The sequence below is a fragment of the Schistocerca gregaria genome, chromosome X (genome assembly GCF_023897955.1).
Source record: "Schistocerca gregaria isolate iqSchGreg1 chromosome X, iqSchGreg1.2, whole genome shotgun sequence".
NCBI classification, from domain to species: domain Eukaryota; kingdom Metazoa; phylum Arthropoda; class Insecta; order Orthoptera; family Acrididae; genus Schistocerca; species Schistocerca gregaria.
The window spans coordinates 853,938,300-853,957,907 of NC_064931.1; the positions used below are offsets into that span (position 1 = coordinate 853,938,300).

General features: G+C 41.5%; 1 protein-coding gene across 1 annotated transcript in view; it reads right to left on the bottom strand.

Annotated features, from left to right (window-relative positions):
• Positions 1-19,608, bottom strand: part of LOC126299519 (band 4.1-like protein 5) — a 145,623-nt gene that overhangs the window by 41,729 nt on the left and 84,286 nt on the right. The window contains exon 12 of the mRNA XM_049991486.1: positions 6,927-7,064. Within this exon, the coding sequence (XP_049847443.1) occupies positions 6,927-7,064 (138 nt within the window). The remainder of the gene's footprint in view (positions 1-6,926; positions 7,065-19,608) is intronic.

Below are 19,608 nucleotides of genomic sequence, written 5' to 3' on the forward strand. Positions count from 1 at the left end.
TGTATATCAGCCAAGCGATCCTCCTCTACCGATGCTCATGTTAAGTTTTCAGATACATACAAACAAAATACCATCTTCTGAACATATTTTAAAGTGTCATCTATCTAAGGCGCCACTGTGTGTGTGTGTGTGTGTGTGTGTGTTTGTTTTTAAGAGGGTTCTCAAATGTGGGGTTGTAGCAGCCTGACTCCATTGAGGAGATTCTGCAATAGTGCAATGGAACGTAACTTGTATGTTTGTGAAATACTCTGAAATTTGCAGAGGGACACAGTATGAATGGAGATCTCCACTAACATACTAAGTCATTAAGCGAAGATATAAACATTTACAAGGGGTGGAGGGAAAGTGGGTAACAGTCACACATTGGCAGATTTTGAGACTAGTTATGATGGATAGTCAACAGAACATTCGACATCTTGTCAACACGGTTACAGGTGAAGGCAGTTACAGAGTAAATAATGCCTTCTAACCAGAAGATTTCTAATAGTAAAAGTGAGAGGGATAGAAATGCAATAGACATCAGCTGCACCAACAATAATAAAACAAGGCAAGAGAAATTTTCAGGTCAGTGGGCAGATTGGGCTAGGTGAGAGTCATCTGCGGCTCTGCATGAGATGGGGTCCTTCTCTCTCACAGATGTACCACCTTAGATTTGTTATAATCAAAATATTAAAGAGGGGAACAGCATCCATTATTCATCAAAGGGCTACCCCTAAAATGGAAAAAGAGGGTGCAGTGGAAAAATGGCTAACTGTATCTAAGAACAATTAAAACAGTAAAAGAGGGATGACCAAGGTAGCTGGCGAAGGAGGTAGGGTTGATGGTTTCCCACAACCAGCATGGCATGTGAGATGTCGCAGTCCCAACCACATCCATCTCGCACCTATGCTAAAAGAAGTTTTAAGCATTATCTCTGAAAATAAAAACTGTTTTCAGAGAGAAAACTGTGAACCAGTTCATCTGTTCATGAGTCATCTGGTAATATTAGAAGAAAAGAAGCCAGAAGACCTCACTTAACCTGGAGAGCCAGAAGGAGTAGGTGTTTCACCAGGATGTGAGCTACGGTCTGTAAGGCTTCCCAACAACAATGTGGTAAGCCTCTGTATAAGGGGAAAGAATGGCCATCTTATTCCCATGCCTTTGCCGCTGTCCGCAGTTCAGGATTGGCCGAAACTGCATCACGTGGCATTAGCACCATTGTGGGCCCAAGAGTTACATGTGAAGCATATGAAGTGTTTTGTATTTTCGAAGTTTTAAGTAGAATAATGCTTCAGTGCTGTGCTTTTGGCTGACTGTTTCCTTTTTACTTTTCTGTTATCTAGTTTCCAACCCAGACACAAGAGCTAATAGGATAGTTTAGTGGTAATTTCATTACAAATAGAAATCTTAGATGTAAAACAGCCACTTCTGGCACATAAAACGAAATATTGTGGATGGTACCATACACAGTTATCATGACTGGTAAAAAATTTGACCTGATTGACTATACATTATGGCTTAAACTTTCATTTAGGATGCTCAAAATAATAAATTGTACTTTGTTCCACTCAATATGACGTACAAAAATAAAAGAAAATTTCTTTTGCACTACGCGAGGATTGAACTTATGACCTTTCATTCAGTAACAATTAATGTTACCAGGAGACTATTATTACGGTTGCAACTTTGACGCCAATCTATATTATATAAAAAGGAATACAGTTGTTACTGTTTCCTACAGCCTACTTTTGATCGTAAGCCTAGTTTTATTCAAACACATTTTAAAAATATTGTATTCTCTTGTACTTTCATAATTATTCTCCTAATGTCATAGAACAATTTGCAGACAAAATTTTATGGGCTAGATCTGACAAAATATAAAGTATGCATAATCATATAGGCACATTTATCAATTATATTTACTAAGGTTCTGCACATATATATTTGAATCCAATGTTTTATTTCGTATAGCAAAACAGACATTTTTAAGGATAGCAGGGAAAAACTGTGTTTCATGCTCACAACGACAAATGCTTTTAGATTTGTTTAGCTTAAATTTGTTGAGATTTTTTGTTGTTAAATATCTGACATGTTCAGTTTGAAGCCACTGATCAGTTTTAGCAATTCATTAGATAGCTGAGTGCACTTCTTTAATATACACAGCTAAATATGCTGCAGAAGTCACTGTATCACCAGCGGTGCAGAACACCCAAAATGGTTGCCACTGGCAAGTTGGCCATACTTTCCCTACACAGAACTTTACAATGTGGGGTGGCTAGTCGGATAAAATAAAACTATTGGTTAATCTGGTTGAGTGATGTGGAGATGACATAGGATGGTGTATTCATTCTCAGAGGAATGGAAGGATGAGTACAATGTAGGAGTAGTCTCGCTGAAAGTGTGAAGTTCGTTAGAGGGGCGCAGTAGCCCACGAGATAATGTTCCATCTCTGAGTGAGGAGAGGTTTCATTTGCACCTTCAAATCTGCACTTGAAACTGTCAAAGTGAATATTGGATGAGCAATTGCTTCTCTGGCCAAATGGTTGGCCAGCTCATTCCCTGGGATACCCAAATTACTTGGGATAAAGAGCAAAACAACTGAGCAGGCTATACAACCAAGGTCAGAAGGAAAGTCATGAATAGCTGATATCACAGGGTGACACGACAATCAATAGCCTACAGACTACGTATTGAGTCACTACAAATTAAAACATGGTCAAGAGAGGTTTGTTTAATAAAAATCATTGAGCTCTATTAATTGCTATCAGCTCTGGCATTAAAAACTACACATTTCTGACAACAAATGTTGTTCCTGACCAGTTGGAGGTGTAAAAGGATATACCAGCCTATCCCCAGTTTTAGAACCATCAGTCTAAATGACGGTAGCACCCTGCTACTCCCTAAGGAGTGCATTCTAAGCAGGGGTAGGCAGAGGTCGCGGCAGTGGATCTCAAGGTGCATTTCAACTTTTAATCCCACTTGATGGTTAATGTCAGGGGTTTGGTGTCCCTTGCGCACAAAAAAGAATTCGATAAGTTGGACGATTAGGGAATTGTCGGATGGTGTTTGCCTAAGTGAGCAAGAGTTGGTACTGCTGGAACTGAAAAGAACCTTGCTTCGTCAATGAGACTGACTACGGGACCAGTCTGGATGTCTGTAATGTGCCAGTGGCTAGTCTTGGTCCACGATGATGGAGTTGGTCCAACAGTTTCAAAGCTAAGAGTGCTGCTGAGCCATACACCTGGCAACCCTAGCCCAACTGGGACAAGACTAGGCCTGGTAATACGGAGGAGAGTTTCAAGATCTGCACCCTGAGAGGTGTGGGCAAGGAAGCAGAGAGTGTTACACTTTTGGATTCATCTAGTCTTTTGTTGATGAATATTGAGCAGCTATCTCAGCATTTTACCAAAGAGGAGTCCCAAAAATCGGGACTGTGCAACAACGTCCAAGCACTAGGTACACATGTAGAGTTCTGGCTCAGGATAGACCATGGTATGATGACAGAAACGCACAACTCATGTTTTTGTGGGAGAAAATTGGAAACCACGGGAAAGGGTCAATGCAGAGGCCCTCAGGTGGCACCTTGGAGATGGCTTTCAGCCAAGACTACAGACTGCGAGTTATACCGAATGCAAGGTTGTTTACATACAGCATGGGTTGACCAGTGGTCCAACGGATGTCATTAGCCCATTGATGGATGTGAAGAAGAGTACAAAATTACCACAGAGGCCTGCAGGACACTGTCTTCTTGGACCCACAGGAGGTTGAATAATGTACCATCTCTAACCCAAAACAACTTTTAAGATAAAAACTGACAATTAAAAATTTGTATGGAGCCTTGAAAGCCCCAGTCATGAAGGGTAAGCAACATGTGATGGTGCTAACTGGTGTAGTATGCCCTATATAGGTCAATAAAGACTACAATGAGATGTTGGCATTTAGAAGAATGCCTATCAGATTATCAGATTGTTGTTGCCAAACTAACCAGATGGTCGGTTGTGGATAGCCCTTACCTAGAACCATGCTGATAAGGGAAAAAAAGACGCTGCCCCCCCCCCCCTCCCCCCCTCAATTCTAGAACCTAGCATAATTGTTGGGCTACCATCCTTCCCAGTAATTTGCAGTGTGTTTTATGGAGGCTAATCCATCAGCAGGTGTTGATGGACATTAGGTTTTTGCCTGGTTTAATAATAATAATAATAATAATAATAATAATAATAATGGCGTGTGACGAGGGCTTCCGGTCAGGTAGACCGCTCGCCTGGTGCAAGTCTTTTGATTTGACGCCACTTCGGCGACTTGCGCGTCGATGGGGATGAAATGATGATTAGGACAACACAACACCCAGTCCCTATGTCTGGTTTAATTATTGGGACAATGATACTATCTTGTCATTGCAAATGGAAAAAAAAAACACTTTCTAGCCAAATAAGACCCTGAGTAGATAGAGCCTTTGAACAACATTTAGATGTTGGATCATCTGGTTATGAATCAAATAAAAGCCTGGGGCAGTATCGTGTGACAAGTCAAGAGCCTGAAGCAACTCCCTGTCCGTGAAAGGTCCATTATATAATTTGGCGTGACAGAGTGAAGGATAGGAAGATGTCTTCAATTTATTGTTTATGCATTCGAAAGGTTATGGCATAAGAAGAAGATGCCAATGCTGTCACATAGGGCATTACAAGGCGTGTCAGCAAGAAGTGACACACTGGTACCCACAAAGGAAGAGGCCCAGAACAATTCTCGATCCTTGGTAGCCCAGAAGAATACCGAGTTTGGCTGCATCTGGGATGAAGAGGCGTTCATTCCCATGGAGGAGAATACAGTGCACTCATTCCTTCTTACTGTGGTTAGTAAGACAGTGAGCTTTAGTGAGAAACTGTTTAGAAGCGAGAAGGGTGATCTGTGAATGATGTTGCTTGAGACATTGCAGAGCCCTTCAACGATCCTGAATAGCTGTGGCAACGTCTTTGGTTGACCATGGCACCAGGTGGCAGAAGATGGGGCTTGTATAAAGAAGCATAGCAGTTCCAGTGGTGCATGTGATTACATTGGAAATGCCTCCCATTACCTCACTGGTGCAGTCTGACAGAAAGGGCTGAAGGTGACAGCAGAAAAACACATCTGCCAGTTGGCTCTTTGAAGGGCCAAATGTGGTAATCAGTCCATTGGGTGATGACAAGGAAGTGACAATCATGGGAAAGTGGTCACCATTATGGGGGAGGTCGTGGAAGGGGGGGGGTGCAGAGGAGGAGGAGGAGGAGGAGGAGGAGGAGAGAGAGAGAGAGAGAGAGAGAGAGAGAGAGAGAGGGGGGGGGGGGGGGGAGCTAGGCAATGAGAAGGCACCTGCCTCCCGAAGTGTATTTCCTCACAGGAGGTGGTGCACACTGAAATCTCCAAGTAAGAGAAATGTGGTCATCTCAAGGCAAGTAAGAGTCCTCCATGAAGGTAAATAAACATTACAATGGCGATTGCAAGTCTTGTTTACACTTGAACTGCTATTGCTTCAATAGTGGCAAGGAAGAGTGTTCACTTACTTATGACATCTATGTGAACTAATGTTCAGACCACTTCTGATGCTCTCTCAGAGGCAGTATGGTTCCAACAGAATGCATGGTAACCTCAAAGAGTTGGGGAACGGTCATCAGTGAAGTGTGTTTCTTAGAGAGCAACACAGACTGCAGAATAAGAGGGTATTAGCAGTAGCTGTTGCAGGTGACAGTAATATCCATTGCAGTTCCATTTGATTATCATGCGGAGAGTGTCCTGGTTAGACGTAAAGGGTCCCTCACGAGGACAGGTCATGCACAAGCATCATTATCTGTCACCATTGGGGGTGGAACAACATCAATGAATGTCTCAAACCTCTGTGGTCTTCAGAGTAGCCTTCTCCTAAGATTTCTTCTTCTTCTTCTTCTTCTTCTTCCACAATTTTCAGCAGCTGATATTCTTTTGCTGGTTTATCTGTTGTCAGTGTAGGGACAGAAGAAGGGCAGGCAGCCCTGGGACCCACAGTTCATTACTCCTTTAACGATTGGCTGGTGTTGGGTCTGTGATCCATGGATGTCCGTGGAGAGGGTTTCTGAGAGGCAGCTGTGTCACCGGTAGATGCCAGAGGAGGATTTTGCTTCTCCAGATGGATGCGAGGAGGGATTCCCAAAGATGGTGCTATATGAACCACGAGAAGGGAGGGCCTATCACCCCCCTGGTAAAATTTATGTATGCGACCAGATGTTGACATCGAGGGAATAAATACACAAGGTATTGCTGATTACCTAGCAACATTAATGGACAAAGCCATAGCAAGGGCCACTTGTGTAATGGTCAGTGCCCCGGCCACAGTGCCCCCAAATGGACATACATCTACTCCATGGCAAGTGCAAGGAGGTGATAGCTAGGGCATCAATAGTGCAATCACTGCTTGACTGGAGGCTACCACCATATAGATACCTGACAGCACCCCCATGGACTGGCTGCCATGCTGTGTAATGGGCAACCTTCCATGCATGACCCACGCAACATGAAAAAAATTTGAAAGGGTGATAACTAAACCCAGCTATCAGGAGTGAGCATAAATTAACCAAAATATAAGGTGTAAAATAAGGGAACAAAGTCTGACAAGACAGAATCGATGTGCTACAAGAAAGCTCTAGATTGTCAGCAGGGAATCTGTCCTAAGAATAAGTCAGAGAAAAGATGTAGTCAGAGACTAAAACTACATCACAGGAAAGGAGGAATCATTGCAATGGCTTGCCACATACATACTCAACAAGAGTTGTGAGTCCCTCGCAGAGAGGAAGGGGGCATTTAACTTTGAATTATCTTGGTAAAGAATTGAGAACTTAAATCTGAATAGCTGATCACAGATTCTTTAGCCACATTAGTACTATGCTATCTTACACAGCAAGTATAGGTACTGTCAAAATGTATATTTACAAACTGCTCACCATCAATCTTGTTAGTTGTGTTCGACATTGATGCTGCATTATTTTTTGAATCCTCAGAATTAGCAACACCCATTGTCTCTTTTGCCAGAGTTTTGAGCAATGAATCAAGTCTGTCTTCAGCTGTATTTAAAGCAGTACCTAAAACAAAAAAAGAAAGAGAAAAACCCACATGTCAAATATGATGAGTAATATTAGCACCATTTTGTGTGAAATACATGGAAAACAAGAATGAATGGTGCTCTCAAAGCCAAGTGTATAAACTTCATTATCTTTCCCTCTCATCATGTGTGTGTGTGTGTGTGTGTGAGAGAGAGAGAGAGGGAGTGGAGGAGACGGGGGGGGGGGGGGGGGGGGGGATGGGGGGAGAGGCGGGAGAGGGGAGCAGTGGTAGAAGGTGTGGCTTAACCAGTAATGTTCAGAAAGTAAAAATAAACTGCAGAGCTACTACCTCACAACTACAGTTCTTCAACTCCACTTTGTTCGGCTCTAGAGATACTAAATAATGATCTCCCATTTTCCAATTTCATTTCCAGCACATTGTAACAAAAAGATAAAAGTCACAGGAATGCCTCAATCATTTGTATAGTGTGAAACCACCATTTAAGCACTGATAAGTTAATAAAACCATCTAAAACTGAAAGTGAATGCGCACGCATGCGGGTGTGTGTGTGTGTGTGTGTGTGTGTGTGTGTGTGTGTGTGTGTGTGTGGAAAAATTTTATACTAACAAATAGGAGGCAACCCAGATGAGATGTACAGCATTGCTCATAAAACAAACATTTTGATGCAACTACATTTTTTTTTACACTTTGCACAAAGGATGGACACAGTTACATACACGCAAAATAATTTGTAAGATTAAAGATCTGACAAGACAATATAGCATTGTGCAGGAAAGGATGGAGCAATGTGGCAGTGACTGGCATAATGTCAAAATCTGTCAGTAAGTTGGTCAACATATTGAAATGTCATGGACTGATGCCAGTCTTATGTTTAAATCCTGTCTTCAACAGAAGTTTTGTGTAAGTAGGTTATTTTACTTTTTCTCTAACATAAAAATAACTACCTGCTTGTATAGTGCAATGTGCAGCACACTAGCTTGCAAGGTAGGAAGGTGGGTCAGACCTGGATCTAATCAGTGCAGTAGATTGACGACCATGACTTGTGCACCAGCCAGCCTCCGAGCAGTTTTTAGATAGTTTCCCACTCTCCTTTAGGAAAATGCTGGGCTGGTCCCATTTTCCCTCTCAGTAAATATGATACACAAATTAAAATACGATCACACACAGAACGAAATATACACAATTCAAAGACAGGTGCCCTACACAACTTCCCTTCCTTATGTAAATTGATGACTGCAGCAACAGAAAAGGTACTCAGCCACAAAGTTACATAAAATAACACCTAATTTTGGATACAGAGAACACTGTCCTGGATGGTGTGAATGCTAATGAAAAGCAGACTAATTCTCTAACTTTGTCTGGCAATGTTGCTGTTCTTATCAACAAATTTTCAACTCTCAAAAGGGCACAGCACATCATTTCTTCACTGCTCACTACATCATTGAAACGCCTCTAATGTCAATGACTACCTGAATGCTTCACATTAGGTAATCTGTGAGGTGGTCAATAATTCAATTATTTTCTGCCATTTCTCAAACGACACACTATTTACATTATAAATTTTCCTTCGGACTGGTTCCACAGTCATGTCAAATTTACAGAAGTACAAAACTGTTCCATTTGTTGATGTTTCTAGATGCTTGTAAGAATTCCACGAAACTTAACACACTTTTTTGTAACTCACCTAGTGCCTTAGCTAGACTACCAAGGAATGTAAAGACCCAACAAACAAAGATGACTGAGCACTCAAAACGAAAATGAAAGTAATAATAGTAATACTACTACTACTACTACTACTACTACTACTACTAGTAGTAGTAGTAGTAGTAGTAGTAGTAATAGGTGAAGCACAAAGCTAACTACTTGCCAGAATGGTCTTTTGCAGTAAAAAGAGAAGATGGGCAATTTTGAGAAAGAATCTTCATTCTACATCCAGAAGGGGCTGAAACAAATTGGTGGTAATTTGAAGGAAGCCAGGTGATGAGAAGTGGTACCCTGTTTGTTAAAAAAATTATCTTCTCAATGGATCACATCTCCATCTCTGTACTGGCTACGTGAATGTAGTTGAGTCCAAGATGGGCTTGAAGCTTAATATTAGCACATTAGTGTGACCAGTTGTGGCTGTCTGACACAGGGTCCCAGAAGCTAAAACTCCACTGCACATCACAGTTTACAGGGATTAACAAACACAGATGGACACTGTCACTGGAGATTGTTTACATGGGATGAAATAAACCTTCTGATACATTTTGCTGGCACAGTCCACAAACCTTCTGTCCACTCATGTTCATCCTTTGCTTAGCTACAATTCACAGAAGAGCTGTACCTGCAGCAAGACCTCATTGCTCCCAAACTTGGTCACAATGGTTAAAGGAATGCTCCACAGACCGACCCTGAAAATTCCACTGAACTCATCTGGGACACTGTCAAGTGAGATATGTGCACCTTGGGCCCAGTTCCAATCACTTTTGATGAGTTGTTGGTACTGGTTTGAGCAGTCATAGATCAGAGTGGCACTCCAATGTTTTCACTGTCTAGTGGGGTTCATGGCACAATGAAGTTGGGGAGAGGAAGTGCCACATGATTTCAAGTAGATGTGTCTCATTCAGTTATTCATGACTGTAGGTTTTCTGAACATGATGCATAGCACATACTTCAGTACTGCTACAAGTTCGTCTAAACTCAACGTCTCCTGCCCACGCATTAATTTCTCAGTAGTAAGATGTCAGTAACTTACACTTCAGTGACCATTTCTTGACCTGGATTTATTCACTAGAAATAACAATACCCAGAAGAAAGTTATCAATATGGGTGCTTAGCAAGTCTAGTTGTACACTCTATAACCAACTTCCTGTGTTTGTATAAATTACAGAGACAATCTGCAAGACCACTGAGACAACTATTGCACAGTGTGCAGCCCAACTACAAAAGACCTTCTGCCCTCTAGTGTAGCTCTGAAATTGGGGGCAGAAGAGTGGCTTTTTGCAAGTTCAAATTCCAACTGACTATAGAGAAAATTGTAATCTTTTGAGGAGGAGGGTGAAATGATGCACAATTGTTAAGGAGAAAAAGAGAGATTATGGCATTAATTCCTGGACACAATAAACTCTCTCGTCAGGGTGCAGTTGAATGGGAGACTATCACAAAGAGTTCACGGAAATGTCAAGAGGTGGCAGTGGCATTTGTTAATTTGAAATAGAAATCTCCACACTGCCAAAATACTTGTCACTCAGACAACTGTGACACATTTTGCTAGAGTTCGTGGAAAACTTTTTAAGTTTTAGTTCTTCTTTCAGCATAGCAACAACCACACAACAACTGCAAATGACAGCTGGGAGGCATCAAGAGAGGCCTGAAGACTATAACAGAACAGAGTAACACAATAAATCTCTTCAATGATCATTTTGCCATAGCAGGCTACAAAATAAGAGGGAAAAAAAAACAAATTCTAGATACAATCTTCTTCTTCTCCTTCTTCCTATTTCTCCTTGCATTTTCGCATTTCTCTATGGAGTTGCCATTCTTGTATGGGTTTTGGCAATCTTAGTGATAGTTGTTGTCCATATGCCCTATCTAACGTCAAGAGTCCCAAAGAGATGGAATTCGTGACGCCGTCTGTTTGAGTCTAGAGGAAATCTAATGTTCAACTGTGAGAACATTTTTTAAATGTTTCTAGATAAAATAATATATGGAAATCATTTATCAATCCCCATAAAAAATCTATGACACTGTTTACAGTGGCAGAAGAAGAAACACCACAGATAATAATAAAAACTTAAAACACACAAAACCACGTGGAACTGATGGAATATCATCTATAAAAGAAGCAGGAGCTCAAAAAACATCTTACACAATAAATCAACCCATAATTCACGGAAGGAATGTTTCTAGATTGCTTGAAGACATCTACATCTACATCTACATCTATACTCCGCAAGCCACCCGACCGTGTGTGGCGGAGGGTACCCTGAGTACCTCTATCGGTTCTCCCTTCTATTCCAGTCTCGTATTGTACGTGGAAAGAAGGATTGTCGGTATGCTTCTGTGTGGGCTCTAATCTCTCTGATTTTATCCTCATGGTCTCTTCGCGAGATATACGTACGAGGGAGCAATATACTGCTTGACTCTTCGGTGAAGGTATGTTCTCGAAACTTTAACAAAAGCCCGTACCGAGCTACTGAGCGTCTCTCCTGCAGAGTCTTCCACTGGAGTTTATCTATCATCTCCGTAACGCTTTCGCAATTACTAAATGATCCTGTAACGAAGTGCGCTGCTCTCCGTTGGATCTTCTCTATCTCTTCTATCAACCCTACCTGGTGCGGATCCCACACTGCTGAGCAGTATTCAAGCATTGGGCGAACAAGCGTACTGTAACCTACTTCCTTTGTTGTCGGATTGCATTTCCTTAGGATTCTTCCAATGAATCTCAGTCTGGCACCTGCTCCACCGACGATCAACTTTATATGATCATTCCATTTTAAATCACTCCTAATGCGTACTCCCAGATAATTTATGGAATTAACTGCTTCCAGTTGCTGACCTGCTATTTTGTAGCTAAATGATAAGGGACCTATCTTTCTATGTATTCGCATCACATTACACTTGTCTACATTGAGATTCAATTGCCATTCCGTGCACCATGCGTCAATTCGCTGCAGATCCTCCTGCATTTCAGTACAATTTTCCATTGTTGCAACCTCTCGATACACCACAGCATCATCTGCAAAAAGCCTCAGTGAACTTCCGATGTCATCCACCAGGTCAGTTATGTATATTGTGAATAGCAACGGTCCTGTGACACTCCCCTGCGGCATCACTGATTAAAGTAATACATGGAAACAAATACAATGCAGAATAATGTAGGCACACAGTTCTTCTACCGGTCATATCAAAAATATTTGAATGAGCTTATATACAGAAACTGTTGCACTTCTGACAAAATATGGGGTAATCAATAAAAGCCAATCTGACTTCCAGAAAGCTATCATATATACAATCATAGATCTCATTGAGATAGACTAAAAATAAATGTGTAGGAGTAATTATGGATCTAAAAAGAGACTTCTGATTGTGTAGACCATAAAACATTAGAAATGTTTGGCGTATATGGTGTAAGCGGGAAGACAGGGGATTGGATTCCATCACAGAAGACAATATACAGAAGTAACAAAAATGTCAAGTGAGAGAATAACAGCTGAAGTGAGAATTCTACACTCATCTGTCCCATTAGGAGCCATAATTTGTCCACTGCTCTTCATTTTATACACAAATCACATCTTTAATGCTATAAATTAAAGCAATATAGTTACTTTCACAGATGGTAGAACTCTGCTATTCAAGGGTAATAATACAGAAAATCTGGAAGAGGCAACTTCAAAGGAAATAGCTCTATCCAAAGATTTTCTGAAATAAATTTTGCATAATAACACTGCTAAAACATTATGTTTAAATTTCAGACAAAAAAAAAAAAAAAACAACATAATGAAGATATCAAAACTGCACTGATGTGTGAATAGCAAATAATGCCATACATACAAAATTTCTTTGGATAATGATCAATGAAAATGAAAATTGGGATCAGCACATAGAATATGTAAGTGGAAAACTCAGCTGAAACCTACATTCGTGCACAAATTCAGCAACCAAATAGACACAAATCTAATGAAAATAAAATATTATGCACTAATTAAGTCTAGATTACATTATGACATAACTTGTGGGGACAGTATCCCCAAAACAAAATATTAAGAGACTACTCAAAACGTAGAAAAGAGTAACAATAATATTAGCAAGGCTTAAATGGAGAAAATCTTGTAGGTCAGCATTTACTTAAGATGATAATACTACCACGCACATACCTATATAAACTCGAACTGAACAAATTGAAGTACACTCTACAACAAAAGAATGATGCACAATGAAGGAATTACCAGAATGGGCTGGAAATTGGTACATGTGACATACATGTGCAGGCTAACAAATGATTACAACTCCAGGAAAAAAAAAAAAATAGATGATTTATTCAAGAGAAAGAGCTTCACAAATTGATCAAGTCAATAATGTGTTGGTCCATGTCTGGCCATTATGCAAGCAGTTATTCAGCTTGGCAGTGACATACTGAGTTGTTGTATGTACTCTTGATGGATATCATGCCAAATTCTGTCCAATTGGTGTGTTAGATTGTCCAAATCCTGAGTTGGCTGGAGGGCCTTACCAATAATGCTTCAAATCTTCAGACCAGGAGAGAGATCTAGCGACCTTGCTGGCCATTGTAGCGTCTGGCAAGCATGAAGATAAGCAGTAGAAACCCTCACCTTGTGTAGGCAGGCATTATCTTGTTGAAATGTAAGCCCAGGAGGGCTTACCGTTAAGGACAACAAAATGAGACTTACAATATTGTCAACATACTGCTATGCTACTAAGGAAACCACAGATTACCACCAAAAGGGACCTGCCATCAAAAGAAATGGCACCCCAGTCTACCACTCCTGGTTGTCAGGCTGTACGGTAGGTGACAGTCAAATTGGTATCCAATCACTGTCCAAGGTGTCTCCAGACACGTTTTTGCTGGTCATCGGGGCTCAATTCAAAGTGGGGCTCACCACTGACAACAGTTATACTCAGTCAATGAGATCCCAGGCCAAAGACGTGTCTGAAGATGCACTGGACAGCAGTACACTACCAACCTAAAGCCTGCCATATGGCCCGACAACCACGAGTGATGGTCTGGGGTTCTATTTGTTTCCATAGCAGGACCCTTTGGTTGTAAGCTATGACCCTTCATGGCAAGCCTGGGCTTATATTTCAGCAAGATATGAATGCCTGCACACAGCGAGAGTTTCTACAGTTTGACTTCATGTTTGCAAAACCCACCTTGGCCAGAATGGTAACTGGATCTCTCCCCAACTGAAAACGTTTGGAGCACTATGGGCAGAGCTCTCCAAACAGCTCATGATTTTGATGACCTAATGCACCAATTAGACAGAACTTAGTAAAGTATCCCTCAGGGGGACATCCAACAATCAATCAACGCCTAGGTGAGTAACTGCTTGCATAAGGGGCAGAGATGGACCAACCTGTTCCTGACATGCTCAATTTGTGAAGCTTTTTCTCTTGAATAAATCATGCATTTTTTCCTGAAATTGTAATCATTTGTATGTCTGCACATGTACATCACATCTACCAATTTCCATCCTATTCGGAAAATTCCTTCATGCTGAGCCTTTCTTTTGCCTTAGGGTGTATATTCCTGATATGTGAGCTATCGAAACGTGACATAAAGAAACAGAGCTTCTTTCATGAGTCCAGACACAACACTATGAAATTCAAATTAAGGCCATCCTATACAAGTGATTTTATGTGCACTGCAATCTAAGACAAACTGCAATGCAACACACACACACACACACACACACACACACACACACACACACACACACACACACAAATTACTGTGACCACTGCCTATGTTAGACACTGTACAATAACCACTCACAGATGGCAAGGGGCAAAACTAGCAGTGGAGGTCATATAATGGCGTGCAAAATGAAAGTAACAAACCACTATTTCCCTATCCTGTGTTAATTCACAATATAATCACACAAATTGTCAACAGATGTCAGTATGATTGTGTGCTGCACGGAAAATGGCATTCCAATCAAAGGACAACCATGCCAATGATGTCGTCAGGGCACCTATCAAATAGTGTTTGCTGGGTAGTCCCACATCCACAGTCACTGTGTACACAGTCACAGACAACGCAGTATGGTACAGAGAAAACGCCTACCAAGCTCTCTGCAGTGGATAGTTGTGGGAAGAATGGAAGTAGGACAGTCGCAAACTGATGTGGGCCGATGGCTTAGTGTGAATCGTTCCATTGTTTCTCGGATATGCTGACAGTTTATAGAGATCGTAACTGTATCCCGAAGACCCGGGGCCAACTGTGTATAGAGGACCGTTATTTGGCTTTAATGGCATGATGGTACTGACTCTACTACATGGCAACTGGCATCTGGCCCGCAACATCCACTGCACATGTTGTATAGAGGCAAACAGTGTACAGATTGCATCGGCAGAGTGGCCTTTATTGTCGGAGACCAGCTGTATGTGTACCTCTGATGCGTCTTCACAGAAAGGAATGTTTAGAGTGGAGCTGTCAACACGCCACCTGCACAGTCGAATAATGGGCCAATTTTCTTTTCACAGATGAGTCCCGATTTGGTCTGGACAGTGATTCTCAATGTATTCGTATCTGAAGGGATGTGAAACACGATTTTGGATCCAAACACTGTGGAAAGAGACTGATATAAAGGAGGATTCCTAATGGTGTGGGCAGGGATTTTGTTGACCACTTGAACACCTCTTCATGAAATTGTACAGTTAAATTGGTAAGGGTTAATTACTGTCAGGTATTGTGACAAGATCTTGGGACCTCCAGTGTGGTTGTTGCGAGGTGCTGTGGGCCCAGACTTCGTATTGCTAGATGATAATGCTCGACCTCATAGAGCATGGGTGGTTGATGTTTTCCTGGAAACAGAACATATTGCACGCATAGCGTGGCCTGCTCACTCTCTCAATTTGAATACCATTGAGCATGTCTGGGATGCACTAGGGACATGGGTTGCATCACATCAGCATCCACCCAGACTTGCGAGCAGTGCTGAATGAAGAATAGGCATTATTGTCTCAACATGAGATTGTTGACATCACTCAAAGCATGCCCTGTCATTTGTCAGGCCTATACTGCTGCCAGAAGTGGTCACACCCCATAACCAGTTATTGGAATGTGTGTGTAAATCCGTTAAGTTGGGAAAAAGAGAGAACATTTTAGTCTACAGGATGTCAAACTAAAAATCTTTCAGCTGTCCAGTTTCCAAACTTATTTTATTTGGCTACCAGTTTAGGTGATTTACTACATCATATTGAGACTCCTGACCGACATGTAGGAAGATTCCACCACGGTTCTGATCAAAAAAGGGGTCAACAATACTGGTATTAGTAGATTACTGCTTGCTATAGCGATACCTTCAACATCATCTGTCGACAGATCAGCCTGGTTTCCCTCTCGTAAATCATCCTCCATAAAATTGTGACTTAGTCCCATGCGATTTTTGCCTCTTTCCTAAATTTAAACAACACCTTCAATGACTTCACTTTGACAGTGATGAAGTGGTGAGGAAGTTGTGGCTCCAACAGCAAAGTCAAACATTATACAGTGACTGTAACAACAAATTGGTCTCTCGTTTCGACAAATGTGTCAGTCACCAGAGCGACTGTTGAGAAATAAATATGAATACATGATGAATAGAGACGTAGAATGTTGATAACAGTTATTTTATTTAAAAATCTCTAACCTTTTTGATGTAAAAAGTTTGAAGGCATCCCTTTTAAGCACACACTCATATATGATGTAACAAAAACTGTAATTTACTATGGTACAGGCCTAGAATATTGACATACATAACTTGCTAAATGCTAGTTACTGGACACATGCATTCTTTTTCTATGCTTGTGATACAAATTTGAGTTCATCCATACAATGCATCGCATGGTTATTATGAAAGTGCAACTACTCACAGTTGTCCAGTGTGGGCTGTAATTATCAAATGGCGGCAAAACTTGGTAGATACGTTAATGCAGAATGGATTTATGCTTGAAAGCAAATTATTTCCAACTGTGGGCACCACATGAAAATTTGGCAGTGTACACTGTTTGTATGACAGTATGACATCCAACTGTTATTTGAGACAAGCGTTACTGTGAATGAATAATATGGCTATTGAGAAGAGAGACCATGCGCTCTTAATGCAGTTGTTTTGTGGGAACAGCAGCAATTACAGTGCTGCATTGAGAGAATGTCACAAACTGAAAGGTCTGAGGAGAGGGATGATGTCATTAAATGGTTTATAGATTATGATAATGAAATTTGAAAACACAAGTGAACTTGATGTAGCATCTGGAAGAAGAAGGTGTCCTATCCTGGGGCAAGTTACTGATGAGGATGCTGCTGCTATAACTGACCATGCACATGTAGTCTTAGTGTTCGTGCAATGTCATGAAAATTGTCCATTCCATAGTCAACAGTTCAGAAAGTTTTTCAGTCTATTTTACGCTGGTATCTGCATTAGATCCAGACGGTGCAACAACTGAAACCTCATGACCCACAGCAACATCCTGCATTTGCTATTTGGCTTATGGCATGGATCAGAATTTATGACATGTGCCGAGTAATATTCTACGGAGTGAAGAGGCGTATTTTACACTATAAGGTGCAGTGAATAGACAGAACTGCTGAATTTGGGATATTGTTAAACTGTGCACTGTGCACAAAAAGCCACTACACTTGCTGCAAGTGATCATGCTGTGTGGATTCACAAGCATATTTACTTTCTTCTTCAAAGAGAATATACCCAGAAGGCCTCTCAGGTGTGTCACGACATCAGCATGTTACCGAGACTTCCTTGTAGAACATGCGAATCCTGCTTTGGAAGAGTGCAACTGTGTGGACAGCATAGTTTTCGTGCAAGATGAGGTAGCACCTCACGTCACTTGCCCAGTTAAAGATCTGCTTGTGTGCATTTGAGGCTTGCAGGTGCTCAACCGCGAGGTTATCAGTGCCCTTACAGATGTAAAAAAAAACGAATATGAATAAAATGGCAAAAATGTTAACATATGCACTAAGACAACAAAGAAATATTAAAATGCGCTATAAAAGAGATAAAAACACAAGTAAAATGGCAGAGGCGCTAAAAAAAGGCACAGGAAAATGTGACTTGCTGACCACCTACAAAAAGCATTGGCGAACCAGTCACGCTGTTAATACATTAAAATCATATCCCTGAAATCTTGTGCAAAAATGTTGGACAATTCACAAAACTTTAAAACTCTAAGTTTGTTTGAACATTGCCTAAAATACAGGACACATTGGTCGACAAATCCATTGTGCCCCCTGGTCAGAGGGGAAAAAAAAAGTCCAATAAAATATGGTGCACAGTGATCTGGATGCCATAATCACCACACACTGGAGGATCCTCTTGCAAGTGCAAGAGGCCATGTGTCACAGGGCTGTGGTCTATGCAAAGATGGGTAAGGAAGACCTCGTTCTGTCGATGTGGTGGAAGAAGGTATGCGCCACAGCCGCATTGTGGGCTTTACTAGACGAGCTTATTGTCCATCACTTCCAGCCACTCATCCTCCCACTGACAAAAGACTCTGGAGCTCAACAGAGAGGCTATAGCACGAGGGATAAAGGGGTATGGCATATTGAAATAGCTGTGGATCATGACACTCCTCCTCGGCTGCTAGATCCACCCTTTTATTCCCTGCAGCACCTGTGTGCCCTGGTGGTAACACAGGTATTAGTGCTGGCACCAGCAACCCCTTTTTGGGTAGCACCATAAGTCATCTGAAACAGCTGTTTAAGAACAGACACAAAGGAGTTAGTAAACTTCGGCGGCTGCATGGCCTTACAGATCTTGATGGCCTCACCATACAAGAGAGGCTTAGTTGTTTTGATCTCTTGTATCTTCTTTTCTTTAAGGGAGATGCTGCAGTCCCTACTCCATACAGGGTGATCCCTGGAGCATTTAAACACTTTGGAGGAGATGGACAATGAACACTTTCTTGAGAAGGCTTACCGCATTTGCCACAAGTGGCTGCTCCCTTACAACCTAGGGTGGTGTACCCAAAGCACTGGCATATAAAAAAAGTGCATTGGGTTAGGAAGATAAGGCCACACATTGAGGTGGAGAAAAGCAGCCTTAACATGCTCTGAAAGCTTCATGCTGCTGAAAGTTAGTACAGAAGAGCCAGATTTTTAGAGATCGCCATCCACCCGTTTCATTATGTTCTACACCTCAATGATGCCTTACTGGGACCACTCACTTTCAGTTCTTTTTGTGGACTGTCAACCCGATACCTGCAAATAAGAACACCTTTGCTACAATTGAAGGTGTATCGAGTTAGTCCCACTGACCATCCATTTTAGTGGCTTCTCTTCAAGTAGTGCTCACTCCAGTAGGTGAATGCGAAGTGTGAACTGGTTGCTGGAATGAAGGTCATCAATGATCTCCCACTAAACAGAGTCTGCAAGGGCTGGAGAGCAGAAAGATGGTATGCAGTTCACTTTCTATTGCATACTCCCCGAAACACTGGGCTTTCTGGAAGTTCTTCACTTGTTGGGAATTGGATGTTTCTATTACCAGGGTCCCGTTTCGCAAGCGCTTGACAAATTTTAAACATCCAGCAAATCCCTCTCAACATTTTTTGTATGTAAAAAGGCAAAACTTTTTTGAAGCTCCCCTCTTTCCATTTAACTCTAAGAAAGACATTCTGGGCACCAGCATGTAGTCTGTTACCTGATACAGAAAGATTCCGTGTAATCCCCAAGTCCGGAGGACTTGCTATATGAGCCCTCTCGTATGACTGGGTGTTGGTACCCACCAGTTACCCACCTTTTCCGCTGGTGGGAGGAAGAGAAGATTTCGAAGGATCCATGCAGGTCCCACAAGCAGCTAGGGAAATACAAGTCCACCTACACAGAGACCTGTGTGCCTAGGTAAC